The following is a 27,685-nucleotide window of genomic DNA, read 5'->3' on the forward strand; positions in this document are numbered from 1 at the left end:
AACCGAGCCGCAGGCCCAGAGGCCCGAGGGACCCCTTTGCCCCGGAAGAGGCCTGACCGAGCAACAGGTGCCAGGCCCCGCTAAGTAGCCACCAGGAGTGAGCTGGTACATACCTGAGCGCCCAGCTCCGGACACCAAGAACCACCAACGCACCGACCCTTGAGGTCATCAGTCACCGGCAGGGAGTGTGGTGAGGGGAGATAGGCCTCCACACTTTGGAGGGCCTTGGAGTTCCCAGAGAGGTGGAGTCTAAGACCCGACCTGACATATAGACACAGACAAACAGGCACACATTGACACAATCATACATTCCCACCCTCATGCACACATATACAAATACTCAGCACGCACCCAACGTAAGGATAGACATAAATGGACATACACACAATCACACTCCCCAAACATACTCTATACCCCGGGTCCAGGTATCCACGCCCCCAGAGGGGGAAACGGCATCTAGACCCAGGAGATGTTACCCTTTCCCCCGGGGTGGAGGCAAGCAGACCGCCCCAGGCTCCGCAGCAGCAGGGAGGCCCCGCATCCCAGGTCCCAATCGGATGGCCAACACCTTCTCCCAGCCCCCCCGCCCCGATGGCCAGCAGAGAACGGGGGTGTGTGAAGACCCCAAACCTCACTCATGTGTAGTGTTGCTGCATGTTGTTCTACAATGCATTTAAAACACGGGAGAGATTTAAAATTGAGAGGTGGGGTTGAAAGAATAATTATATGTTTTAAAATATAAGCAGCAATACATTGCAAATATATATATATATATAACACGTTAAACAATAAATTAAAACAAGGCAGATGACGCCAGACCGGGCTTTTATTTTGAAGTGAGTGGATCAAAGCTTTATCAAAGCAGAAATACTCATCTTAATGGGGAGGTTGAAGGTCACCTGTTGAGTGAGTGAGAGGGAGGAGTAATGGGAGAGTAATTTCAGGTTGAGTGAGGATTGGTTTGAGAGGAGGGAGAGAGGAGGAGAGAAGGCTTTTATTGTGGTAGAACGAGGGAGGGTAGACAGAGGGAGAGAGGGAGGTATCTGAGTTTGAACTTGTGTTTTCCTTTAGTCTTTATCATCTCAGATTCACAAACGCAGACACACACATACACACAAATATACTGGGTGTCATATTGAGGGACGCTGGGCGAGTGAGGACAACATGCTCTGCTTAAAAGGTAAGAGAGAGAGAGAAAGAGAGAGAGAGAGAGAGAGAGAGAGAGGGCATGAAGTTATGAAATGTGGGTCATTTTTTTCTGTATCTGTCAACATTAACACACACACACACCGTTATCTTCATAACCTTTTTGCAGTGTGAGTGAGAAAGAGAGAATGTGTGTGTGTGTGTGTGTGTGTGTGTGTGTGTGTTGGAGCACTGAAGAAGGTTGAGCATGCTTTATTTTGAGCACAGAGAGAGAGAGAGAGAGAGAGAGATTAATGGAGGGAGTGAAGAGTTGACTAGATGCACTGTTTTCATGATTACAGCTGCAGGAGTCCTTTGTGCAACTGTTACTATGGTTACTGCTCCTAATAGCACCGCTAGTATTTCAACTACTACAAGTACTTCTGATACTGCAAGTACTGATGATGCTGGTTCATCCAAGTTTTGGGTCAGAGACGTGTGCAGTCTTGAGTCTGGCACGTGTGTGTGTGTGTAAGTCTTTAATGACTGTCGGCCTGTCGGGGCAGGCTGAAGCATCGCATTGAGCCTCCATAACACAGCTGTCCTTCTCCTGCAGCTTCAGACGTGGCTGTGGAGCTTTCCTTAATGAAATCCTGCAAGCTGCACTTCCTCAAGCAAACAAAAACAAAAAGAGCACACATAAAATTTGCTAGAATGTTTATCGACTCATGATGTTTCAGTTTTAGCTACAAAACAAATTAGCAGTTAATGTTTAAATGTTTCACCCATGATCTTATTGTCCCTCTTTTTAAGATTGTTTGCTTTCATCTGTGGCCTCATTCTGTATCATTATAAGCTACATTTGCATATTAGAGCTCAATTTCGTTTGTATTTGTACTCATGATGCATCTTGAAGCAAGTCTTGCAGTATTTAGTATTCGTATTAGATCGTATTTTCATGTTTTGCAAGCTCAATATATTAATCATACCTGTGTGAAGTGGTTAAAAAATAGTAAGAGTTAGAAGCACAAAATATAACAACTGAATGCGCCAGGACAAGATCGCATCAGTTATTTTTGTCCCATCATCCGTCAGAGTAAACACTTTCACCCTCGGGAGAAATTCCCCTGTCAAGTACCTGACATTCACTTCAAAAACACAACTGAGCTGCCAGGACACAGACGATGGATGACGTAGGAAAAAAGCTAGGGGAGAGGAACTGAAGATTGATGGGACCCTTCTCACTTTCTCTTCTTCTCTTTTTTTTGTTGGCCAGGTGAATCCCTGAGTCAATCAAGCGTTTGATCAGGGAGACCTCCAGGCAGAAAACGAATGAATATTATCATTGCTTTTATATGAAGCACGGATACCTTTAAAAATTGGTTAAAAACTCTTGTTTTTGTTTTAGAACTGATTTCATAATTAAACAATAAACATTTTTAACTTTCTTTCTGTCTGTGGTCCTCACCTCCCTGTGACTCATACACCTCAAAGGAACACCTCACAGTTTTACCAACAAAATACCATCAGCCTCCCAAACTGACTGAAAACAGAGACATTCATTATTCTGCTTTTCTTTGTGAATATTTCTTCATTATGTTTATGTTTTGTTTTGTCACTTTGGACACTTCTCCACCTCCACCAGCTGGAACCTGGGATGGATCCAACCTCTGAATGTACCAGCACAAATCAAGGCCTTTCAGACCAGGGGACATCTTCCAGTCTTCTCTTGTTCAAGTTCGGTGAATCCACATGAACCATAGCCTCAGTTTTCTATTCTTAGCTGACATCAGTGGCACTCGGTGTGGTCTTCTGCTGCTGTAACCAATCTGCTTAAATGTTTGATGCGCTTTGCATTCAGCAATGCTCTTCTGCATATGTAGTTGTGATAAGTGGTTTTGAGTTGCTGTTGCCTTCCTATCAGCTCAAAGCTGTCTCTCCAATCTTCTGTGAACCGCTGCTCACAGGATATTTTCAACTTTTCAGACCATTCTCTGTAAATTCTAAAAACCATGGCATGTTCAAAGGCGCTTAGATCACCTTTCATCACCAATGTGGTGCTCGGCTTAAAATTCAGCAGGTCGTCTTAAACATGCCTAAAGGCAATGAATTGCTGCCATGTGACTTGCTGAATAGATTTTTGTGTTAATAAACAGATGAACAGCAGCCAGTAGTGCATTTATGCTATGTGTGAATCTAAAATTCCAGTCAAGCACTGACTATCAGCGTTTGAATTTTCCCTTTATGGTAATATAAAGTTTGGTTTGTTTCTTTTCTTGGGTAATCTAAGATATTGTTCAAGTGGTTTTAACACAGGTCCTTCTTCAGGACTTCCTGGTTGAAGGTTTGTGTGCACAAATGAGGCAGTGTGGTTTATGAGAACACTATAAACCACACTGGTTTGTGGTTCCCCTTAATGTGCTGCAACTGCTGACTGTCCCCTTTCTTCTTAACATTTTATTTAGCAGGATCCAGTTCTGGTAGTGGATACCTGACTGAGGCATTTATTTACTTTCAGTATGGAGGTAATGGAATACAGATCATGTTGCATGTAGCTGAGGGTCGTGTTGGAGGGTCAGCTACATGCAACAGCAAAACCAAGCCGAGGTGCAATAACACACAATGAAAAAGCAAGATGACAAAATAAAATCTAGTAGAGATTTGGTGCACATGACACTAATGGCAGTCTCTATAGTTCAAGCTCCACATCATTATGTCCATTCTGCGTATTTGCATGCTGAATCAAGATAAGAAGTGTTGGTTCTGAAGTACATTAATTGGTCAATGAATCCAAAGAGGATTTGCTGCTGTCAATGCCGTCATTTTGTGGCTGTAATAAACGTTATCTGGCTCAGCGAGTTTCTATAACTGCTAACTGTAGCTATAGAAGTAGGATTTGGTGCATTTGTTGCAGTTGACAGGTGTGTATTAACCCACATCGTGTGGTGTGCAGGTGAAGTTTAACTAAGCTGTGAAGGATGTTAACCTTCTGTTTAAGATCTAAATTTAGAGATACCCAGTTTAACACAGTAACGCATTACTGAGCAACATGTGTTGTGAGTGTGGTGATAAATACCTGTCCCACACCGGCCATCTGCAGACCTGGATAATCCCTGTTAGTAGATTAGAGTTAGAGAGAGGAGAGGAAAGAAAGCAGCACTATGTCAACACCTCTGAAGAAAAATCACATTTACTGTTGGACTGTAATCATTTCTGGATTCACATCGGCCGTGGGAGACTTTTTGGTTTGTGGTTTGGAGGTCTGAGGTTTTTATTGTGAAGGAATAAGAAGAAGTTGGACAGAGCTCCTAAAGGTTTTAACTGCGTTCATTCCAGGGTCACACGAAGGTTTTCTTTTTTTTTTTTACTGTGAAATGTTGGGATTGTTTGTTGTAAGAAATGGACATTTGCACATGTGGACATGAGGATCCGGAGATCTTACTTATAAACTTATAACTTATAAACGACTGAGCACATTTTGGACTTTGTTTTAGGGCATTTTTTTTAAATTATTATTTTTTATCAACCTTTTGTAATAATACAAATTTGCATAGTTGTTCTGAACCCAAATGTGCTATTTGTGAAGATATAGCATTTTAAGACTTTTATTGTGAAATGCTCAAGGCTCGTTTTGTGAATAACTGGAAAATATGTGCGTCCAATGACATTCATTTTTCTCTTCAACTAAAAAAGGCAAAAATTATTTTTAATGCTTATTTTGCAGAATCAAACTCTTTTATAAGGCAGGGCTAACTAAATTTGGAGGAATTAGGACCTTTTCTGGAATTATTGATCCTCTTTGGACATTTATTGTGAAGGACCTGGATGATACAAATCTCTTTATGAGTTTGAATAACAAGGGGTTGAAAACTGACTCCAAGAGAAGACTTACTGCGAAAAGATGATAATACTATTGTAGTTTAGTCGTGGTGAGTCACCTGTAATCTGTCAGCCCATCAAACTCCTAATCACAGCTCGAGAAACAATGATTTCATATGTGGAATGCCTGGGTGGGGAGGGGGCGGGGCCTGGTGTGACGTCGCATTGTTGGAATTCTGGTCCTGATGAAGAGCGAGATGAGCTTCTTCCACGCAAGATGATTTCCTTGCAACCAAAAACAGAGGGCAGCCTGCGCCGGCGCCTGCTCAGAGCTAAAATCTACCAGCACCATGATGCCATCTATGGGTTAAATGCAGGTGGCGTGGGACAGCTTGCATCAGCCTCAAGTGAAAAAAAGCCCCTCCCAGCTCACCTGCAGTATCAAGGAAACAGTCCCTGGTTCCGCCCGCAGCAACTCCCACCACGCTCCCATATCAACCCTTCTTTCACCCCAGAGGTTCGTGGGAAACTGTTCCTTACTCCAGAGGCCTGCGGTAAACCCCATCCACAGTCTCTGCCGCTTCAGCTGCAGCGCCCTAACTGCCCAGTTCTCACCCAGCGACGCAGAACTAGTTCCTGCCCCCCAACCCCAGAGCCCCGTCCCGGTTACACCATGCCTGTCCCCTTTCATCTTAGAACTACACCCCCATTCAAGGAGCCAGAGCCGCCACCACAATATCGCTACAGGCCCAGCAGGAAGTGCAAGACAAGCTTCTTGTGCTTTAGACGTCGCAAAGGGAGAATGTCTGGGAAGGAAGCAACCCAAACTACACCCCTTCTACACAAAGGTACTACCAAGAAATTTGGGTAATCAGAATACTGCTACTAGTACTTGGTATTACACTGCTAGAAAGATACTATCCAAGCTGGGAATCCTGAAATGGTGCTTTTGGTTTTGAGTTGTGCAACTGGACCATTTTGGTCCTCAAAGATTTCAGATGATAGTCAAATAGACACATGTATTAGGGTTTATGTGGTACTCAATCATATCAGGCAGCATAACACACTCCGAATTACCTCCTTCTTTGAGACCGTTAATTAACCAACCAGGTCTGGGTTATCCCAGTTTGGTCCAGGGTATCCTATAGCTTAGTTCAGTTTTGTTCCCACAGATCCCAGTCAGCCTGAATTGACTTTTAAAAGTCCCAAATACACTGTGACACTGTGGCAAATTGGAACACTTACTTTTTTGATATTATAAATGGTACCATTTGTTATCCTGGATGATCTATTCGAGGTTGCATAATCAAAGGTTTTGCTTTTATTCAGCCCAGAATAGTGCTAAATCGTGGGACTTGAATGGTTACTACCACTCTAGCTCTTTCTAGTTTGGTCCCAAATAATCTCAGTTTTCGTGATGTTCCTGATGTTTGACCTCCTGAATATTCTCAACTACTCTTATTTGACCATTTCCGTTCTGTGAGTTATGCTTGTCTGGCTCTCTATGATCTTCAATCTGGCACAAAATTCAAATTTTATTTGAGCCTAAATCTAGTTGAAATGTACTTTTGTTTGATCTCACCTGGAAGGACTGCATTTCTATGCATGTAAAATGTCCTATAAATTGTGTTAAGCCCTGAATGCTGCTAGCTAGCCTTGCTTAGCTCACTTCGGTCTCCAAGATTCCAGCTTGAGGTCCTGAATTATCCCATTTATTATGGTCTGGCTTTATTTGGCCCTGAAAAGCTCGGTTTGATATTCTAAATGGTCCTAGCTAAGTTTTGTAACAAATAATAGTAACTCACCTAGTTTGGCGTTATAAAGCCCTGGATGTTCTCACCTGTCGTGTTTTGGTTTGATATAGTCTTAAATTGGAGTATCCAAAAAGTTGATTCTGGTCATCTGGACGTAGCGTTTTGTGGGAGAAATGTTTCGTCACTCATACAAGTGACTTCTTCAGTCTCAGCTGACTGCAGGTTTCCCCAATCTTATAAACAGTACATTTGCATAATGACTGAAACCAGCCCACTGAAGGAACAATGGGCTGGGAGGTCAGTTCCTTAATCATAATTATGCAAATTCTCATGACCATTGATCAACAACCACTGATCAATGGCCATGAGTACCATTCACAGAGAGTTGGGGAATGGCTGCAATCACAGCATTGTAAGATGGTGAAAGATGGACACTTAGGCCCCCTCCTCGATTCAGAGATGGTCTTTGATCATCTCTGGACCATTCAGTGGTCTTTGATCAGTGGGTTTTGGTCAGTGGTTGTTGATCAATGGTCATGAGAATTTGCATAATTATGATTAAGGAATTGACCTCCCAGCCCATTGTTCCTTTAGTGGGCTGGTTTCAGTCATTATGCAAATGTTCTGTTTATAAGTTTGGGGAAACCTGCAGTCAGCTGAGACTGAAGAAGTCACTTGGATGAGGGACGAAACGTTTCTCCCACAAAACGCTACGTCCAGATGAACAGAATCAACTTTTTGGAGATTTACTTTCCTGGATGATTGAGCATGCATCAAGACGTGAAATTGGAGTAGTTACTTTGTTTTGGTTTATTTGGTTCTTTGATATTATGAATGTTTTTTAGCCACTAGTCTGGTCCCAAATTATCTAAGTTTGTCTGACATAACTCTTTGAGGTCCTGAATGTCTTCAGCTATTCTTGTTTATCCATTTCAATATAGAAAGATGGCTTTATCTGGCTCTCTTTGGTTCTAAATCTCGCACAAATTTTAATGTGTTTCTTCTCATCAGGGCAGACTAGGATCCACTTAAACTAAATTCAGTTTGCTCCTGGATGACTTGGGAAGAGATTTCTCACGGCAGATATTCATAATTAGTGGTATCAGTAAAATTAAAGTGTGATACAATAAAATCTTCCAGATTAGCTCGTCCCAGTTTGGTTCAGTCTTTGCCTCACAGTTTCTCCATTTTTAAATGAGAATATTAGAGCAGCAACTCAGTGCCTGCACGTCTCCTGTGGCAGAGTAAACACACTTTCACACACACTGTGTGACTGTCTGATCAATAATGCATCACAGCACCAGTCAGCTATTATTCTCTGATAATATGCAGAAGAAAATCACACCAGCTCTCCATATTCTTGGTTAATTATCTCCCCTGTGTGCATAATCTTCTTCATGTGTACGTGTGTGTGTGTGTGTGCAAGGATTAGCTGCCGCTCCACGCATTGGCCTAAAAGCTAATTCCACGAATAACAGATAATGAACAGGCTTTTTAGCTGCAACAGCTGCTACCTGTTAGCTTCCTAACATCTACCTTCAGTATCCCGCCCTCATGTTGCCTTTGTGGTGACGTCTCAGCGTTTATAATGTTAAAACAAAGAAAACTGAGCATCAATCAGTCAGTGGTACGTGACTCTGTCCTCATCCTTCCTCTTTCCTGACTGGACAGCTGACAGAGTTCAGAGTTTAACAGATTCCGACTATATATAAGACTATGACATAATGATAGTGTGTCCTACTTACTGTCTAATTAATGAAACTAATTAAAACAGTGAGAAGGTGAAGACAGACAGACAGGCTGTCAGCCATGAAGACGGTAATTAGCTGCTCCACTGGCCCACATAGTCGGCACAGTTACAGACTGGAACTGTCCCAGTTGGTGATGATGAAGGTGACTGTCAACTCTATCAGCCATGGCCAGTGTTACCACAAATATTTAGGGTTGCACACGTTTTTACTGTGGAGTTCTGCTGTTGGAATATGTGCAGAATATAGTCTTGCTGAAAAGCAAGATTTTCCCTAAAAAAAAAGAAAAAAGAAAAAAACAATTCCACAAAATTTGACAAAATGCCAACATTTTGTCACGAAAACTATGAAACTGACATTAGCCAGTGTCTAGGCCATAAGGAATGACAGTTAAAGAATGATGTTCTTGTTGAAATAAGCAATGCTTTACCTGAAAAAGACACCATCTTCATGGCAATATATGGTATGTAGCCCAAAACCTGTGGATATTTATTAAGGATTAATAAAACCTTCAGGAGTGTACAAGTTACCCCTGCTATGTCCACTAAACACATCTACTAAGACAAGTAGGCATTTATAACAATATGTTACAAATTTTAAAAAACAAGTCTCCATGATGTCATGGTTCTCAGTCAGAAAAGTGTGGTGGGGCGATTCAAGGCTGGGAATGGCTTCTGCACTAAATGGTGGAGTTATTTTGGGGTCTGGTTCATAATCGAGGCCAGGAAGGAGTAATAGACTACAGATGGATTGATGCAGCAGTGATGCAGATGTTTTTACAGTCTATTGCGGTGACGAGAGAGCTGAGTATGAAAGCGAAGCTCTAGAGTTACTACATCTACCTTCCCATCCCCACCTATGGCTATGAACTGTGGTCAGTGACCAAAGGAATGGGATCACAGATATAAGCAAGGAAATTATTTCCTTCTCAGGCTGTCTGGGCTTTCTGCCAGAAATAGGATGAGGAGCTTGGTCATCCCAGAGAGATTTAGTGTCTCTTGTAAAGCTAGCTCAGAATACCGTGCCGTCACTCCAGAAGACCTGGATGGCAGGCTGGTTAGAAGGAGATCTGGGCTTTTCTACATAGACTGTTGCCCCACATTCAGAAAAGCACCACAAGACGGATGGATGGATTGATGGATGGATGGATGAATAAGAAAATTGTATTCTGCTGTATTTATATCATTCTTTTGAAAGGTTATTGTTAAAAATATATACAGATCTGACTGTAAAAACATGAAATATGCACCACCTGCATCTATTCAAATACTGGATGCGGTTATCTCTTTGTGCATTAGCACCTGTTATACCCTGAAGGTTTTTTGGTGTTTTTGTTTTTTGTTTTTTTTTTGGCATTTTTCCTCATTTTATCCCTCAGATGCTGATGTCAAGGCTGATGTCCACACTTTGACAGCATGTCCTCACTCTCTTTGGACCTCACAAAGATAGAAACATGAGAACACAGAGAATAAAAGATGAACAGGGATACATCAGAGGCGCGGACACACTTTGAATTCTGTTTCTTCATCTCTCTTCATCTACAAAGCATCATGTTTCATGTGTCGTTGTGATAATGCGGTATTTGCGGGTAACCTTCATCACCTGGCGACACACATGAAGGACACACACGTGTACTGGCTTCCTGCCAACGGTGTGTGTGTGTGTGTGGAGAAAAGAAAAGAAGAAAGAGGGGGGAGCGAGTGACATAAAAAGAGAATAAGAGAGAGAGGAGTGGGAGGAGAGTAGCATTGCAGCGAGTCGAGCTGCATTACTGCTGCTGCTCGCCCGCTCTCTTTCTGTTTGCTGCAGCCTCAGGAGTGTGTGTGTCGGTGTGTGTGTCTAAACGAGTGTGTGGCGTCGTTATGGTTCTGATCGGAACGGCAATCAAATCTGTCCTCAGATATCTCAGTAAGACCAGAGGTGAGTGCCGCTGTATTGGCGAGGGATTGATTTACCTTTGAGCTGTACAGGTAGAGTGAGTTATAGCTCTCTAAAGATGACCTCATAGATACCACCCCCTGATTGGCTCTCAGGTGCATGTAAAAATCATGTCAAACGTAGTTTAGATCAGCAGTTTAATGAGCATTTGAAATGTGAGTTTATATTACCTGTAACTATAGTCTAAAACATTAGAGACCCTATTCAAGGTCTCCAGGACTGTCTTTAAATGCCTTGTAATAATCTTACTGACTTCAAGAACCCAATTTAGGGATCATTTAAAGACTTTTTTGGCATTTGTGTTCTCAAGGGGTCCTGGAATCCCCACAAGGACCCTTAGGATGTCTTCTCAAGGTTTTAACCCTTTAACCAGTAACCCCCAGAAACTCTTCAAGAACAATATAGGCTTATTTAAAGGCTTTTGTCAGGACTTGTGGACCCCTGGAATCTCCACATGGACTCTCGGAAAAGTTATTCAGAGCTTTATAACCTCGTAGTGACCTCTAGAATGCCCTCAAGAACAATTTAAATCTCTTTACAGACCTGTGTTATTTCTCAACGACAATTGGAAAAAATAATTAAGCAACCATAGTATCTTCTTGATGATCAGTGTGGACATTTATTATGTCCTCAACATACAAGAGCAGCTTGAATCACTGGAACATTTGCAATGACCCACTGAATCTGCCACAGACGTCTACTGCCTGGTCAAGGACCACTACCTACCAAGAACTTCTGGGACCCAATTAAGAACTACCAAGCTTCTTCAGGTTCATATCAAGGACCAGCAGAAGCACCTCAAGAATCAGGATGGTCTCTTTATCATTCTCCTTGGTGGTTCCTGTAATTCTCTTATGGCTTCATCAAGGGCCTCCTTCTAACATAAAAAACCTCCTCAAGAACCTGCCACAGGACTCCCTAAATCTTCTCAAACACCTGTGGTCCCTTCTTAAAAACTGTCACAACTTGTCAGACCTCCTTGAGGATTACTTGGACCCCGTAAAGACTGTTTAAGCCTTCCTAGAAGAATTGCATCTTCTTTTTCAGAGCCAGTGAAAACCCCGCAAGCCTTATATCGAATCTCTAATGTTTTAGAACTTCAAGCACCACTGATGCTTCTGGAAAACCCAAAATACCTTCTGACACTTCTGGAACTGTCTAAAGTATTTATCGGACCACTGCGTGTATTTTCATATTTCAGCCTCTGCATGCTTGTTCTAAAGAACCCACCAAAACACACAAAATCTCAAGGACCATATTTACATCTTAAATAATCTTTCATATTTCTCAAGGACTTTGGCATTCCTTCAAGTATCTCAGGAGCTTCCTGCATCGCCATTTCAGTCCCCGTAATGTTTGTTTCCATTGTTTGGTTTAAACCTCTAAAGCTGTGTTCAGAAGAAAAAATAAAATAACCTTTTCTTGATTAAAATGTAATGGTGTTTATTTACTTGTCTTTTGAATGACAACAAAAAATATGACAACAGAACATAAACAATCGGCCATCACTCATCAGTGATGACTTGGATCATGCGGTTAAAGAGAGATGTGATTGATTAATGGGAACAAATTATCTTTTCTCTCTTGTTTTTTGAATATTATTAGGATGAGATGAATGACTAAAACAAAACAAAAAACGCTGTCAGTGCAGAAAAACAAAATCATTCATAAGTTATTGTAAGAAATTCCTACTTTGTATTATAAGAGGTGTTTTTGGTCCTGACATACATTGCAGAATGCAGAAGGCTGAGACTCAAGCTCCACATCTGTCCATACATCTGTCCACTGAATACCACAGACAGTCAATCTGCAGCTCTTTCACAATAAAAGCCCTGTGATGTGGAGGTCACCTTGAATAGTGCTGAGTGCAGCAGCTCTCATCATCACTGCTCCTCTGAGTGTGAAAAGATTTGCTGAAACAAGATTAAAATCCAGAAAGTAGCCTCATTCTCCCTCTCTCTCTCTCTGTCTTTGTTTGTGCTGCAGGGGACGGGGACAGTAAGTGGTCTGTTCACTACACTACCCAGAAGCCTCAGCAGGGTCTGCGCTTCATCCCTGGCAAAAGGCGATCAGGCAGTGCTGATGACCTGCGAGGTGAGAGTGGTACTTTAGTGTTTCATCAGTTAACCTTACAAAAATGTGAGATTAACTGGATCTGTGGGGAAACACATTTAGAGTAATGCTAAGAGACTTGAGAAAGTCTCTAGATGAAAATAAGTAGCCACACTTTAAATCCTTCCCTGATTTCTGGTCCTGTCTCACTCTAATGGAACCATACTTTCCAAAAGGAACGCCATGTTATCTTCAATAAGACTTAAAAGTAGCTATTGAGACCATAAACCAATGAAAAAAAATGTTTACTGACATCAAGAATTACCAGCTCTGGTTACAGAGAGGGGGAGAGAACCTTCATTAACTCAAATATTTAGAGAGCCTGGATTAAATTAGGAAGAAGAAGTGAACAGACAGGGTGCAGCTTTGAACCTGAGTCCAGAACAGCAATCAGACTGTTTTGTGAACTGAGAAGTTCACTTAAAGAAGTCTGTGTATAAACTCGATCAATAATACCTGAGTCCCATGAGGAGAAACTGCAATGCGGCTGCGGTAGAAATGACTGAAAACACTAAAACCACTGCTCCACATTGTAGAAGCATCTCTGAAGTGGCTCTGCAATCCAAGTTAATTATTAGTCCTTTCAAGCCGCACAGAGCAGATGAGGAGGGCAGGAAGTCGGACATATGAATGACATGGAGCATCTGGTCAGGCTAAATGACGTCTGCTTCAGAAAACATTCACAGCGTGAGTTAATGGATTGTATCTGTATCCATTCTTGGATGTAGACCCAGGTGGAAAAGATTTTTGATCAATAAGTAGATTATAAGTATTTAAACAAATTGAAAATATTTAAGTTAAATTTTTACAGTAAATTAATGAATAAATAATAAATGTGTTTTTCCCTATTTGTTGTCTTCCTTATGTCATATTATATATTGTGTAAAATAATTAAAAAAGAAAATTGAAAATTATTTTGGGTCAAGTTCAAGAAGTGTGTGAACCCCCAGAGCCTCAGAAGTCTGTTACACACAAACCTCGAGTCCTAAGTGTGTGTGTGTCCTGTAGGATTAGCATTGGCTGACAGATGCCAGCAGACAGTGACCTTATGACCTGACACACTCACAGAATTGCTGCTGAAAGAATACGTACTCTTCTCCACTCTTGATATTGTTCTTTATGGGCTGAAGGTGGAAAACTCACAGTCTTCCTCACTGCAGTGGCAGATCACTAACTGTTTATAACACTGTCATGTCGCTAAGGCTAACATTGTTTGGGTGTTTACACCAACAAGTCTGCCAGGAAAGACTGCAAAAGCAGCTGCCTGTTCAAAGAGATCCTCATCATTTGCTCTTTAAATGTTTATGTCTCTGAAATCTGCAGTATATTCTCAATCAGCCATCAGTCCTGATAAACAGCCTCCTGTCTGTTTTTATAGCTGCTGAGCAATAAAGGCCTTTTACACTGTGTTTGATTCCATAAATTTTCAATGAAGTACTTAAGCTTTATAAATGATCAGTTTCCTTCGCTTGAGGCCATAAATCCTGGTTCTTTGATGCTTATCAGAGAAGTAATTAAGCTTAGAGGTGACAGCAGCCTGTGAGCAGACTGCAGAGTGCTGCAGGGGTCTGCATGCAGCACGCTCTGCAGCTTCGCAGCAGCTGCAGTGCCACATGTCACTGTGAGAAAGCATAAATGACGAAGGCTGAGCTCTCCTGCTGATCTCAGCTGATCACTGCAGCAAAGCTCACACAGTCCACAATCATTCTCATGTACTCAACTCACTATTTTCTATCATCATGGTGTGTTTGTAGCATGTAATGGGCTGACTCAGCATGGCTGCAGCATCCCAAGTGGTTCTCAGCCCCACCCCCCCAGCCCCACCCTTCCTCCCTTCTCCAGCATCAACCAATCAGACGGAACCGCACGACGAGGGTGGAGGGACAAAAGCAGGAAGATGGTGAGAAACATGTGAAGATGTTTATACAGATGTAGTGATATATATTAATGGGGCTGAAGACAATGACACCAGCGCTACCAGTTCGGTGTCTCTTACTCATGGCCCGGGAACTCAATTATATCAGCCCAGCATGCTCACCATTACATCTGAAAGAATAAAAGAATAATTGTTATTGGTAATTTTTCAAGCTATTTTTATTGCCACACTGTAAAATACAAGACAACGGCTTCTTAAAGGACAAGAATCCCTTTGTTTCCCCATATATTTAAAGGAGCCTGGAGTTTTATATATGTTCATTGTTTATTTTTCAATCCAGTTTCCTGATTTAAAACTACAGACATTTGGTTTGGTGTGTTCTGGATCTTTTTCTGTTTGTGCAATCAGTGCAGAATCTTTGTGTTTTATTTCCATCTGCTGGTCAAACTGAAGCACTGACACATCTTCTGCCATCTATTTGTTATACTCAATGATTAACCTTTCCTTTAATTGTTTTTCTCATCCCTTGATCCTTCCCTCATGTTCTCAACCCTCCTCAGAGGTCCAGAGTCTTGGACTTTTTCTCTAAGTCTTGCTTTTCAGTTTGTTTCAAGTTTTCAGTTTGGAGAAGAAAGGTAAACATGGAATAAACATGTCTGTAGTACATTAGATTAGATAAAATTAAAGTAGGGCAGCATCTCAGTTACACCCAAACAGGCTTTTTACCCTAACAGTCGACAAAGTCTTAATTTGACCCTTCCAGGCTAGATTAGACCCCAACGCTGCTGGACTAGATTTAACTGTATCAAAACTCAATTTGTAGACCAAACTGTTAATTTCTGCCTCTTTTCTTTGTCAGTCCACAACATCCTCAGAGGAAGATGAGATGTTCATCTTGAACAACAGGCGACCCCTGACACCACTGGTCCTGAATCCCGTCCATCTCACCTCCTGTTGGGATGATGATGAGCAAACATATGAGCCAAAAGTCGAAATGGATGTGGAACCGCACCCTCGACTTCCAACGCCGGAGGAGAGGATGAGGCAGCAGGCCGAAGCAGTCGCAGCAGATATTGTTCCTATTAATGTAACAGGTACAGCTGGACTCAGATCCAGATTCTGTTTGTAAGGACTCTGAACTTACTATTGAAACTCATCTAAAACTTTAAATTTATTTCTGCCATATTGTCTACACTGAATTTCTACTTGCATCTGGTTTCAAAAATAGACTGAGACATAAACTCGAGATTTACCTTTAAATTTTTCTCAGGCTCAAATCAGTTTGGTCTTCATAGGGAGTTCTTCTAATTTAGAGCAGACCAGAAAGCTTTTGTCATCTTGATTCATGCCTTAAATCTTAAAATCTGGAGTCTGGATAGGACTCAGATTTGAAATATAAGTTAGAGTAATCTAATGAGACCCAAATCCAACTTGAAGTTCTTCTTAGGCTTGAGGCTTTACTTCAATTTAACTCACCCAAATCTTGGGACTTGGTAAATTACCTTTAGCCTTTTCAGAATTAACTCTGGACCAGGAGTTGAAATCGGAGGTACATTGCCTCCATTTTCATCTGGATTCTGCTCTCACAGAAACTTGATTAACTTTTGTTAAATAACTGTATAACTATCCACTATAGCTTTAGATCTTACTTGGAACTGAGATTTTTTCTTTCAACAGAAGCTTATCTTGAAGACCTTAAAGGGACATATGATTTTATCAGGACTCTAAGTAACTAACGGGAAACATCAGAGTTAGGATATGATGTGAGGTTTAAGTAAACTACAGCAGGACTCATAGGCTAAACTTGGATTCGGAGTAGCGACTTGGTTTCTCATGTCTTGACTGTTACCTTTTTGTATGTGTTCACACTTAAGGTGAGAGTTTTGATCGCCAAGCCAGTTTTCGAAGAACACTTTCCAATGCTGACTCACTAAACCGACGACCCCGGAAATTGAGCCGACGCAAGACAGTTACTGGGATACCAGATAATGCCCTCCCGAAGTCACCATCTATCTCTGACGTTCTTCCTGGTCAGTTCTCCACTGTGGGTCGACCTGCATCTGAATGTACCTCTCCTCATCAGCAGAGGAACATGGAGGTGGAGGAAAAGGGAGATCTAAGAAAAGAGGAGCAGCTGTCAACAAGGAGAATCCGAGCCCCTAAAGGAGAGGGAATGTCCAGCCTCATGGCCTCCCTTACCTCTTCCCCACATATTGGTTGCCATTCCGGCTCCTGCTGCTCACCATCCTTGGAGAGCCACACCCTCCCCCGTCCAGCAACCAACTCCTCCCTGAACTCCCAGGCCAGCTGTAACAGTGTATCCTGCAGGACTCTCAGCACCTCCTCATCTTGCTACCAGGTAAATTAATCAGAAGTTATTATTACACGAATAAAGTCAAAGCATAAATTGAAGGAGTTTCCAGATGACTGGCATGCTAATGTCAGCCAACATAGGCCAGAGGGAAGACAGTTCAGAACTTGTGGGGCGACCGTGGCTCAGGGGGTTGGGAAGCGTATCTGTAACCGGAAGGTCGCCGGTTCGATCCCCGGGCTCTCTGTCCTGGTCATTGTGTCCTTGGGCAAGACACTTTACCCTACCGCCTACTGGTGTTGGCCAGAGGGGCCGATGGCACGATATGGCAGCCTTGCTTCTGTCAGTCTGCCCCAGGGCAGCTGTGGCTACAACTGTAGCTGCTTCCACCAGTGTGTGAATGTGAGAGTGAATGAATAGTGGCATTGTAAAGCGCTTTGGGTGCCTTGAAAAGCGCTATATAAATCCAATCCATTATTATTAGACTCCAAACATGTCCCCAATGAACAGAATGTCCTACAGATGCTGAGAGTATGTCATGGGCTCAGAGCCTTTCATTTGTTGACCTTTCTAAATTTTTAAGTTACTGTTGCTCACTGTCGGCTGGGTAGAAGAGAAATATCAAAGCAATAGAAGAGCATCAGATACTTTGGATTTTCACACTAAATTTACTATACTGGCTTTTTGAGGAAACCAAGTTATGCTAAATTAGAAATGCCTGGAGCACATTTTAAATAATTTTTCTCTTTTTTATTCCTGTTTTCTTTTCCAGTCACAGGATCTACAGGGATTCCCCAGTGATCTTCACCCTCTGCTGCCCTTTGACCCCACTGCCAGAGTAATGCCACAGTCTCCTTCCTCCTCCTTTAATTCCGTTCCCTCCTCACCTATTATATCATCTGTCCCTGCAACCTCTAGTTGTGCCCTACAATCAGAGTGGGCTTCCCCCAGTGATAAGCCCAATAATGAGGCCCTTTCTTCCCCCGGCTCTCTTCCTTCTTCCCCTATCACTGATTCAGAGACTCAGTTTCATTACCCAGCAGAGGATGACCTGACAACCACAAAGCAGGACGCCCAGTGTTTCTCAGATGGTTGTTCCTTGACTGGAGAGAGATGGAGCTACAAAACCCTCTCTCCAACCTCCAGTGTCCACAGTGGAATTTCCCAGGAAATGAGATGTGTTTCTGATGAAGGTTGGAACTTCGATCCACTTCTCTCTTCTGGTCGGTCCTCCCCTTCTTGCACTGATAGCAGCTCCTTGCGTTCAGTGAAGATGTCCTCTCCCTCGCTAAACCGTGAGAAAAGGAAGTCAAGCACATCCTCCTGCTACTCTCGTTCTGTCACCCGCAGCATCTCCCTTCGCAAGTCCAAGCGTCCACCTCCTCCACCATTGCGTTCTGATTCATTGAGGCGACGGCCAGGTCGTAGCAAATCTTCGCGTTCTTCTTCTAGTCCCAAGGTGGAGCGCGGTCCCCGCCTGGAACGCACCATGCAGCACACACCTGCGTCATCTCCCCAGAACTTTCAGGATCCCTGGGTGCCCCGAAGTAGCACCAAAAGACGCCAAAGTGGGCTTAACTGTGGTACAGTTTCAACCTTTGAGCCTCTAAACCCAGACTGCCAGGCATCAACCTCTTCTGACTCTCCTCCTTCCAACCTCGAACCAACTCACCTCAGCCCTGGGTCTCCAGGTTCAGAGGAGGAAGGTCTGACTTTTACTCTCAATCACCAACCTCCAGCTTCCTCTTCTGTGCCTGGGCTTCAGCGACTTGCTTCGCCCTCCAGTGGGTACTCTAGTCAGTCTAACACTCCAACTCCTGGCACGCCAGTGTCTTCACCCCTCATCCCATCCTCCCCTCTCACAACAAGTCCTGGAGCTTTCTCCCTCCCCCCAACCTCACCTTTCTCCTCTTCCTGCTTTACCTCCTTCCCCCTCTCCCCTGTCGCATCCTCCCTGCCTAGGACAAGGTCTCGAGGTGAAGGCAGACCAAAGCCACCAGTGCCAGAGAGGAAGTCTTCACTTTTCTCATCCCTTTCATCCTCATTTTCTTCAACCTCTTCCCTCTCCTCCTGCACCTCCTCAGACTCCTCTGCCAAACATATTAATCTTCCTGCCCCACCACCTCGGCCTCCTCTTCTCGAGTCTTCTTTGCTTTCACTTTCCTGCTCTCCCATTCATGAAACTCTTCCTCCTCCCCCTCCTCCTCCACTGCAGTCCTGCTCACCTGCTCCTTGTTCTTTCACTAAACTTTCTCTTGTTCCTCTTCCTTCACCATCATCCCTTCCTCTGCCCCCTCCACCGCCTCCTCTCCCACCATTATCCCTTGCCAGGCCTTCTCCTCTACCTCCCTTCTCCCGGCCTCCTCCTCCCCCCTACTCCTACGCTGTCAGGCAGACTTCCCATCATGATCTGGTATTTACAGTGTCATCTTCCACCAACTTCCCTCCTCCCCCAACTTCTCCCCCTCCTCCCCCATGTTCAGAACTCCCAGACATGCCAATTGCTGACCTCCCTCCACCACCACCACCTCCCCCTCTCCCTCCTTTGTCTACTGTCCCCACACCTTTTGCCTCTGTCTTCTCCCGACCAAGCCCAGACGCGTTTCCACACAAATATGGCAAAGCACACCCCTGCCCTCTGGTAACTGCTCAAGCTCTGCAGGACGTCAAACTCCGCTCTATTAAGAACCAGGAAGTCCTGCCAGCCAATGGTACATCTACTGATGATGGCGCTTTGTTGTCTGTTGGTAACCATGGTAACCAGGATCTACCAATCAAAGAAGCTCAACACTACTTGGCTGACTTGACTAAAGGAAACCTTGTTTCCAACACCAGTGTTAACCTAGCGGAACAAGGATCAGAAAACGATATCTGTTATGTTGCAAACAATGACAATAATACAGCTAGTGCATCCTTGGATAATGCTAGCCTTCACAGCCCAGACAATGCTGAAATGAAACAACCTAAACATGAATCAGATGATGATTTCTTCAAACAAACAAAAACAGAGCTTTTGGCAGATGAATCAGATTTCAACAATCTTCAAAGCTCACAAAGCATTATTCATAACACTGCTAGCAAGAGAAGTCTTGGGCTTCAGCTGAGGAATGGTGGCACTCCTCAATGCAGACAGTCCAGTGAACAGAAAAAGAAAGATTCAGACATGTATGCTACACTAGCTAACAATGAAATCTCCAGTTCTGAGAGTCCATGGGTGAAAATGTCTTATGAAACTGACAATAACCATGTCAGCACAATAAGTCAACCTACGTCTTTCCAACGAAACATTATAGGAACAGTGCTAACAGATGCTAAGCTCAAAGAACTTGCAGAGATTCAAAGAGAATGCAGAAAAATGCTGTTAGAGAGCAAAGAGGAAGTCGAGCAAAATGACAAGAAAAAATCACAAATGCAGTCACTCTGTGCTGCTGATGGAGATTTGAAGAATGTTGATATTAAACACTGTAACAGGGACTTGAAGCCAAGTAGCCCAAGAAAGATCTGCTCTCCAGAGAAGCCAGTTCCACCAAAGAAGCCTGATCTTTGCATTCTGGGTCTCACAACATCCCCCAACGCCACACGAGAACTCAATGTGGTGAGGAGCAATGGACAAAGTACAGCATTTTCTCCAGGGTTCAACAGCCAGTCACAGTTTCCTGATGATTCTTTCTGCACACCTTTACACAAACATGTGATCCATAGTCCCCCTTCACCAAAGCACTTGGTGTCCACCAGTGATAACTCAGTGACACCTGTATACCCAATTAACACAACATCTGCCAATATCACCATGCACTCACCTGCCAGCTCCCCTCAACGGACAAAAACACCAATTTTGCACAAGAGACCAGATCTCTCACTGACCTCACCCAAAACAACCAAACCACTCTTTCCATCTAAAATTACAGGAGGGGCTTCCATGGGGACCTCTGGGACTGGAGGTGCTTCACAGAGTCTGTGCATCACAGCTAGCAGTAGCACCTTGAAAACCATAGGCACCGGGACCACAATGGCTCGAAACACTTTGAATGAAACCTTGGATACCTTAAAGACCAACTACTCCCTAGGAGCCATGGAAATGTATAGAACCTGCGCCTCCTCAAGGATCATGGGAATGGCTACCCGTAGCACATTAGGGAACTCAAAGGGCCAAGGAACTACTTCCACATGGACTGAGGGCACCCAAACTGAAGTAACACACCCCAGTTGTGGTGATATCAAAACAAAACTTTATCAAGATGATACATCATTTCAGAGGAGAATGATGAGGTCATCACTAGCTGAAGATGAAGAGGAAGATATTAAGGAAAGTTTGGAAGAGAGAAGGATTAACATGGCAAGGATGATGATGATGTCATCCACCACAAAGAAAAAAGACAAAGGAAGGAAAAAGAAGAAGAAAAGGCCAGGCAGGCAGCTGCTAATGATCTCAGCAAAAATGGAACCCTCCCCATCATCTTCATCATCATCCTCATCATCCTCATCATCCTCTTCATCCTCATCTGGAGATGAGAGAGATGTAAGAAAAGACAGGACAATCCAAATAAGCCAGAAGATGAAAGTTACTAAAGTTTGGGACCAAGACACAAGTGACTCTGAAAGCTCCTTCAGTTTGATTGGTCAGAGCAGGTACTCTCTCAGCAGCGTACTGTCCACTGACAGCCTGCGGGGTGAACTGTCACTACCAGATCTTCTCATACAAGAGCCAGGTGAAAAACAAGACGAGCCCGGAGCTCTGAGAGGAGGAGAAAAATCAAAGGAGGCTAGCAGTCCCCAGGATGGTAAGTTCTATCAAGACCACAGATCCTGCTTCTTAACCTATCCAATTCAGATTGTGGTGAGCCTATTATGCATTATAGCAGCTAATATTTATAGATCCCTGTTTATTGTTCACCAAATGCTCAAATATATAATTTATGGAGTCCTTGGTGAAACTAAGTAAGCATTTTCTGTATTAGCTGTCCCCAGTATCTGCCTTAGTAGTCATTCAGTAAATGTAGGCAGAGCTTTTGTTTGTGCAGGTGTGAAGCAAAGTGGGCCAAGTTTCCTGCCCAAACAAGCTGTGAGAGTAGACAAAAATATGCAGATAAGGTACAGCATGTGGTTCAGTCAGACTACAGCTCAATAGGAACTTACATACATAGGAACTTATATACCGCAGTATCATGTCTGTGAATGTCATCTTCGGAGCATACAGGTATCTTTAATAATTATTATTGGAAAATAAATAATAAATAAATAATTATTCTTGCTCTTGTATTCAGTCTGCCCCAGGGCAGCTGTGGCTACAACTGTAGCTTGCCTCCACCAGTGTGTGAATGTGAGAGTGAATGGATAATGGAATTGTACAGTGCTTTGAGGTTCTCGAAAAGCGCTATATAAATGCAATCCATTATTATTATTGTATTCTTCATCATTTCAATTTCAGTTCAACTGAACTGTTAAATGAACAATTGAAGTTCAGTTTTTTTTCACTCTCCTTTCCTTCCCAGCTGATGTGTTTGGCAGCATTTCAGCAGATCAGATGTTCATCTCTGGTTGTCCGCGAACCACAGAGGATCTATTCACCATCATTCACAGGTGGGAACACAAAATGTATACTATGCACTTGTTCTGTAAAATCCTTTAAACCACATCCTCACTTGTTGGTTTGAATTCTACCTCTTACTCTATGGAGCAGTGCTGTATGGGAAGGGACAGCATGAATGCCCTGGTAGTTGGGGTTTGTCTACAGGTAAAGCCTTTAATTAGTCACTAAGTGTGTAGTGTCATTATTATTCTCCTATTATACATAGAAACTAGTTCTTCCTTATTCCCTGTTGCCCCAAATAGGAATAAGTTGTAGCTGTCAAAGAATCCAGAGATTTAGTAGTAGTACGTATATAGTGTTTCTCTATTCTAACTGAGCACTCAAATCACTTTTATCCACAAGCCTCAGTGACCCATTCACAAACACATTCATTCAGTACTTTGTTCTATGCCTTCAAGCACACCCATTCACACTCAGATGGATGCATCAAAAGTTATTTGGCATTCAGTATCTTGCCCAAGGATACTTTGGCATGTAGACTGGAGGAGTCAGGGATCATTGGTATTCATGTATACACAATAATTACAGACCGAGAAAGTCAGTTTGGGAATGTAAGCCACTGACAGGAAAATACATCTTTCCTGCTGGGGAGGTAAGGAAACAAAGGTATGATAACATCAAGCAGTACGACACACAGTAGAGGGTACAAAACTATCTCCAGACATTGTCTGGTTCTCAAAGCCACAAGTAGGTTCAAACCTCCCGACAGATACCAAGATAATGTAGTCAAAAACATAATCACTGGTAAACTCGCAACCTGTTCTTCCTCAGACACTAAATGTAAGATATCTACTTCGTCTACTTGTTCTTTGATCCCCCAGCTAATTAGCTTCTCCTATACTTGAGAAACAAAAGTGCTTCAATCCAAGTTCCCTTCCATTCCTGTCATGTCATTGTTTATGTATATATTAAACATATTCTTAGGAACCTATGTCTTTGTTGTCTATTAGATTTTTTCAGATTTCTAGAAGTTGCCTCTTGATGTTAACTAGAAACTTTTAAAATAGAGCAACTCTCTTGTGGCCATGTAATTCAGTGCATGTAGCTTCTAAATATACAGTTACTATTGTTCACTGTTTTCTGTCACATTTCTGTCAGGTCCAAGAGGAAGATGCTTGGAAGAAGGGATCTAGAAGAAGACAAACATCGTGTCTCGAGCTCCTCCTCCTCCCCCTCCCCTCCGGTGACTCCCACTGACCAGCTAATGCGACCTGCAGCACTCAAGAGTCAAAGGTCAGCAAGAAGTGAGAGCTTTAAGGCTCTCCTGCTGAGGAAGGGCAGTCGACCTGATTCTTCATCTCGAATCTCAGCAGTTGAGCGACTTCGGAAAGTTGTTTCTCCCACTGCAGCAGCTGACCTTCATGGTGCACCACCACCTCACATATCCTCAGACCAAGTAAACTCCACAAGCTCCCTCCAAACTGGAGAAACACATGACATCACTGCCCACCTGACTCTTAATGTTCAGCAACCTCCCAGATCTCCATGTGCTCACAGCTTCTCCATGATGTTGGAATGGAGGCAACAGGATCTGCCACATAATAACCTCTTCTTCTCATCTTCTTCCTCCTCTCCCTTCTTCTTCCTGTCATCCTCCTCCACGCGCCCTCGCTCCCTCACTCCTCCCTGCTCGGCTAGCCGCCGCTTTGCCGCCCGCTGCCGCCTTGTTGCAGCCCCCATGACTGCAATCTTTGAAGGGGAAGATGAGGAGGAAGATGAAGAGGATTTCAACGAGTCATCGGGAGCTGATGGAGAATCCAGTCTGACACTGGTTGAGACTGCTTGATGGACAAGAAAGCTTGCTGATGTAGCCGGGAGCAGATGGATGTTAGACACCACAGAAAAATTGGATGTGGTCATGAATGTGTGGCAAAGTCTCAGCTGACTCAGCTGAAACTCACCTGAAGCATTTAATTGAATGCACTAAAGCACACTTCCTAATTAACTACATCAGTCACCTTAAAAGGATGTGTACAATATTAATGGTTTCAAGAAAAGAAGCTTGTTGCGATGACATAAGAGTTTCACTCCAACAGTTTCTTCGCTTTTTATTTCCTTTTAAACCACACTAGTTATATGTTTTCCAACGTCAGTGACACTAAGTTTCTTTGACATTGATAAATTCACGTTCTTCTGTCTTCTGCACTTTATATTCGCCAAGTAACCCGTGTTTGTTCTACACATGAGAATTTTGTTTTCTTGAGATCACACTTTAAATATTCTGAAACAGTCAATTTCAGCAACTTCTAGAATATACACATCTGTGTTGAATTGGATATGCTCTGCCGGAGGTGATTCCTCATGTGGATCCAGGAATTGTGTAAAGGACTGACTTTTCACATCATATTCATATCACACACAAATCAAACTGAAATACATGGGAGCTACAATCTTGATGTTGTTAAGAAAATATCAACAACTAGATGAAGATCCATCTAGACCCACATCATGGACGTTGTGGAGGGGAGCCAGTATAATATTAAAAATTAGTTTACACAAAAAAAGTGATCCAAAAACAAATTAATTTATCACATTAAGAAAATGTTCCTGAATTTTGTATTTTGTACTCAAGAAATGTTTTTGTGGTTGCAGTTAATCATGAAGTTAAAAATCATGTAAATCAATTAGGTCAAAATATTGGGGAAAACAAAATCAATTAAGCATTGTTTTTTTTCTTCAATAGAAAAGTAATATCACAATGCTTTCAGCAAAATAAATGTTCGATACTGATGCTTAAATCAGCCGATTCAAACTATTTACTGGGGTTTATTATTATCACCTAAGTAACTGGGCTGGGCTAATGCGTCTCCAAATTTAAGCATTAGTGTAAATGTTGTAATGGCTTGTGTTTTGATGTTTGTTTCAGTATAATCGTTTAAAAGTCTGGTTTTCTACATTATGACCAGCTGCATTCACTGAGACTGTAACTAATAAGGAATAGAGATGGTCCTTTTCTGTAAATATCCCTAAATTCATTTTTCTCTCTTATCATGTTTTCTTGTTTGTATGACTTTTGCAGCTGAATCTTTGTTTCTATTTTGTTAGCATTTTCAGCCTCCAGCTTAATGAGTCATACAACACTCACATTCAGTTTTCACCCTCAAATCAGATTTGTTTATCTCATGGTAGGCATCTATGGAAGCTTGTTTCCATGACTGACAAAAACAAAATACAAACAAAATCTCAAAATTTTGGCTTAATTCCAAGTTCCAAAATTCCAAGTTCATTTTCTCAGAAGTTTGAGTTAGTCAGTGAAACTTTCAATCTTGAGATGATGACCTTAAATTTCGACTTATGGATTGAAAAAATCCTTGTTTTTTTCAGCAATGGATGCAAACTTCCATGGGTAGCAGCTAATACGACTGCAAACTATCAGAAGTAACTTTTTAGGGTGGAGACTTTGTATTTAGAAACATAATCTTATCTTCTCTCTGTGTGGACATAAGAGGTTGAGATTTACTATATTAACCATAAAATGAATGAATTTACTTGGGAAACTGAAATAAATGAGGAAAGCACTGTGAGAAAAGAAGTCTTAGGTTAAAGTGATGATCGGGATGAAATGGAGAACTGAATGTGTAGAAAAGCAGCAAAAAGGTAGAACTGAAAGAAATGGAAATGTATGTAAAAAGGTGAATGTAAAAATGGAAGCAATAAAGGACAAATTGATTTCTGAATCTGTGACTTGTTCTACCATTGTGTAAAGTGTTGTCAGCCCTGTTTTGTTTTTTTTGGGGGTTTTTTTGGGGGGGGGGGGGGGGGGTTACCAAAGAAATTTCACACATTATGCCAAATAACAAAACACTTAATTGTGTCTCTAATAAAACCTCTGCAACTTTGTGAGTATAGGAAAAGTGTCTGTTTTTCCCTTTCTATGATAGACATTTCTGTTTTTTTATGACTAAACCTAGAAACAAATCAAAAAACTGGACAGTCTGGGCCATGATAGCTTTTTCCGTAATTTTACACATGTATTTCATATTAAATCCAGAGAGCTGTGTGGACAGATTCCTATTTTTGTCACAGCAGCTTTTTTTTCACCATGAAGAAAAACAGACACTGACAGAAAGGAGGTTTCACTGGTCTCGCCCGCTTAAGATCAAAGTGGGCTGCATTGTAAGATAAGTTTGACACCCCTGGTTTAAGGTGATTTTTTTTATCACATCTAAAGGGGATTAAAAGATGATTAAGAGTCCTGAAGAAGTTTAAATACTTCTCAGGTGTGTTTAGAGCTTGGTGAACATGTCCAAATATCTCTCAAAGTGGTATCAAATGTAGCTTTTTTGTGTTATAAGTGATTTGTTAGTGGTCTTGCTCCAGATGCCTGTAATGGAGTTTGTTAGAATGTTTTAAAGTTTCTTGAAGAAGTCTCAGGATTTATTAACGAAGTCAGTTGAAGATTTCTGAGGGATTCTTGAGGTGTTCACGATGTTTTTGGATCTGTGATCCTTGTTTGAAAGTTACTTAAAGGAGTTTGGGAGGTTATTTAAGGAAAAGTGTCAACAGGTTCCAAGATGTAGGACACATCTCAGGTTTTAAATAAGGTTTCAAGAGCCAAGGAGTGGTTTTAAGGAGTTATGAAAGAAGTTTTAGGTCTCTGCTTAAACCAAAACATTTTCATCCTAGGGCATCGAATGCTCCAGTTCTGTCAGATGATGTTTGATTCTCGCCATCATTGCCGTCATTTTTTAAAGGTGTGCCATTATCTCTCAGAAACCAATATTGGTTTCTGAGAGATAATGGCACACCTTTAAAAAATGACAAGTCACATGAAGATTGGAGGGTTGGAGGTGTGGTTTGTCAGTAGAGCATAGTTCCCGTCCTTATAGGACCTTTATGCTTGCTTTGCTTTTTTTGTTCCCACTTTCTTTTTTACTTTCACTTGCTGGTAAAGTTTGGGGCTTAAGCCTAAACCTTACCAGATGGTGAAAGGAAGGAAAAGATGGTGACTTGGGGTAGGGCATTACTTAACATATGAAATACGACCTTTATTTGCTGTTTTTTAAATTGACAGTGTGGAGTCATTCACAATCTTAGTTTTTTTATGACCTATGAGTTACAGACCCGTCTCATTATTACTACAACCCAGTGCGTCACTTGGGTTCCCTGCACTTAAATTTGAGATGCTGGAGGCTTTGACAAAAGGGCAAAATTTGATGCCCCAGATGGTGAGGACAGGCTGCCCTATGCTTTTCTTATGAATCTGAGCTGTTACCAATAGATCACCCACCCTGTCAGATTGTTGTAAATGAGATATTGTCGTGGTCTGGGTGGTTTTCCACAGCATCAGCTCCTCCCCACTGGGTGGAGTCTTTGTTGTTCCTCACCTGATGGCAATCAGACCAGCAGTATTTATGACCGGCGCACTCAACTGGTCTTCGCCAGATTATCTGCCAACTTTAGTCAGTTCTC

At 42.3% G+C, this 27,685-nt stretch overlaps 1 protein-coding gene across 3 annotated transcripts; it reads left to right on the top strand.

Moving 5' to 3' along the window:
* The first annotated feature begins 4,078 nt into the window (after positions 1-4,078).
* Positions 4,079-25,950, top strand: nhsl1a (NHS-like 1a). Of its 3 annotated transcripts, XM_086284164.1 has the most exons (10): positions 4,079-5,792; positions 12,371-12,478; positions 14,251-14,396; positions 14,933-15,007; positions 15,232-15,466; positions 16,247-16,731; positions 17,456-21,464; positions 22,176-22,263; positions 22,364-22,417; positions 23,372-23,508. In XM_086284164.1, exons 1-9 carry the CDS (start codon positions 5,111-5,113, stop codon positions 22,386-22,388), a joined length of 5,853 nt encoding a protein of 1,950 aa, XP_086140290.1. In that variant the 5' UTR covers positions 4,079-5,110; the 3' UTR covers positions 22,389-22,417; positions 23,372-23,508. The 3 variants fall into 3 exon arrangements, with proteins under 3 accessions (XP_086140290.1, XP_086140287.1, XP_086140289.1); XM_086284161.1 differs by lacking the exon at positions 22,364-22,417 and having other exon boundaries at positions 4,083-5,792; positions 23,372-25,950; XM_086284163.1 differs by lacking the exons at positions 14,933-15,007; positions 22,364-22,417 and having other exon boundaries at positions 5,156-5,792; positions 23,372-25,950.
* Positions 25,951-27,685: the final 1,735 nt, after the last annotated feature.

This window comes from Aulonocara sp. 'chitande type north' Nkhata Bay, linkage group LG23 (assembly GCF_057382095.1).
Source record: "Aulonocara sp. 'chitande type north' Nkhata Bay isolate Kocher_YH1m ecotype deep benthic linkage group LG23, A_spYH_male_GT1.1, whole genome shotgun sequence".
Lineage (NCBI taxonomy): Eukaryota > Metazoa > Chordata > Actinopteri > Cichliformes > Cichlidae > Aulonocara > Aulonocara sp. 'chitande type north' Nkhata Bay.

Coding starts and splice junctions, on each gene's coding strand:
- nhsl1a (XM_086284161.1), top strand. CDS start 5,111: ATGATTTCATATGTGGAATGCCTGGGTGGGGAGGGGGCGGGGCCTGGT. Junction 16,732..17,455: donor CCTCCTCATCTTGCTACCAG/GTAAATTAATCA, acceptor TTTCTTTTCCAG/TCACAGGATCTACAGGGATT. Junction 22,264..23,371: donor CTATTCACCATCATTCACAG/GTGGGAACACAA, acceptor CATTTCTGTCAG/GTCCAAGAGGAAGATGCTTG.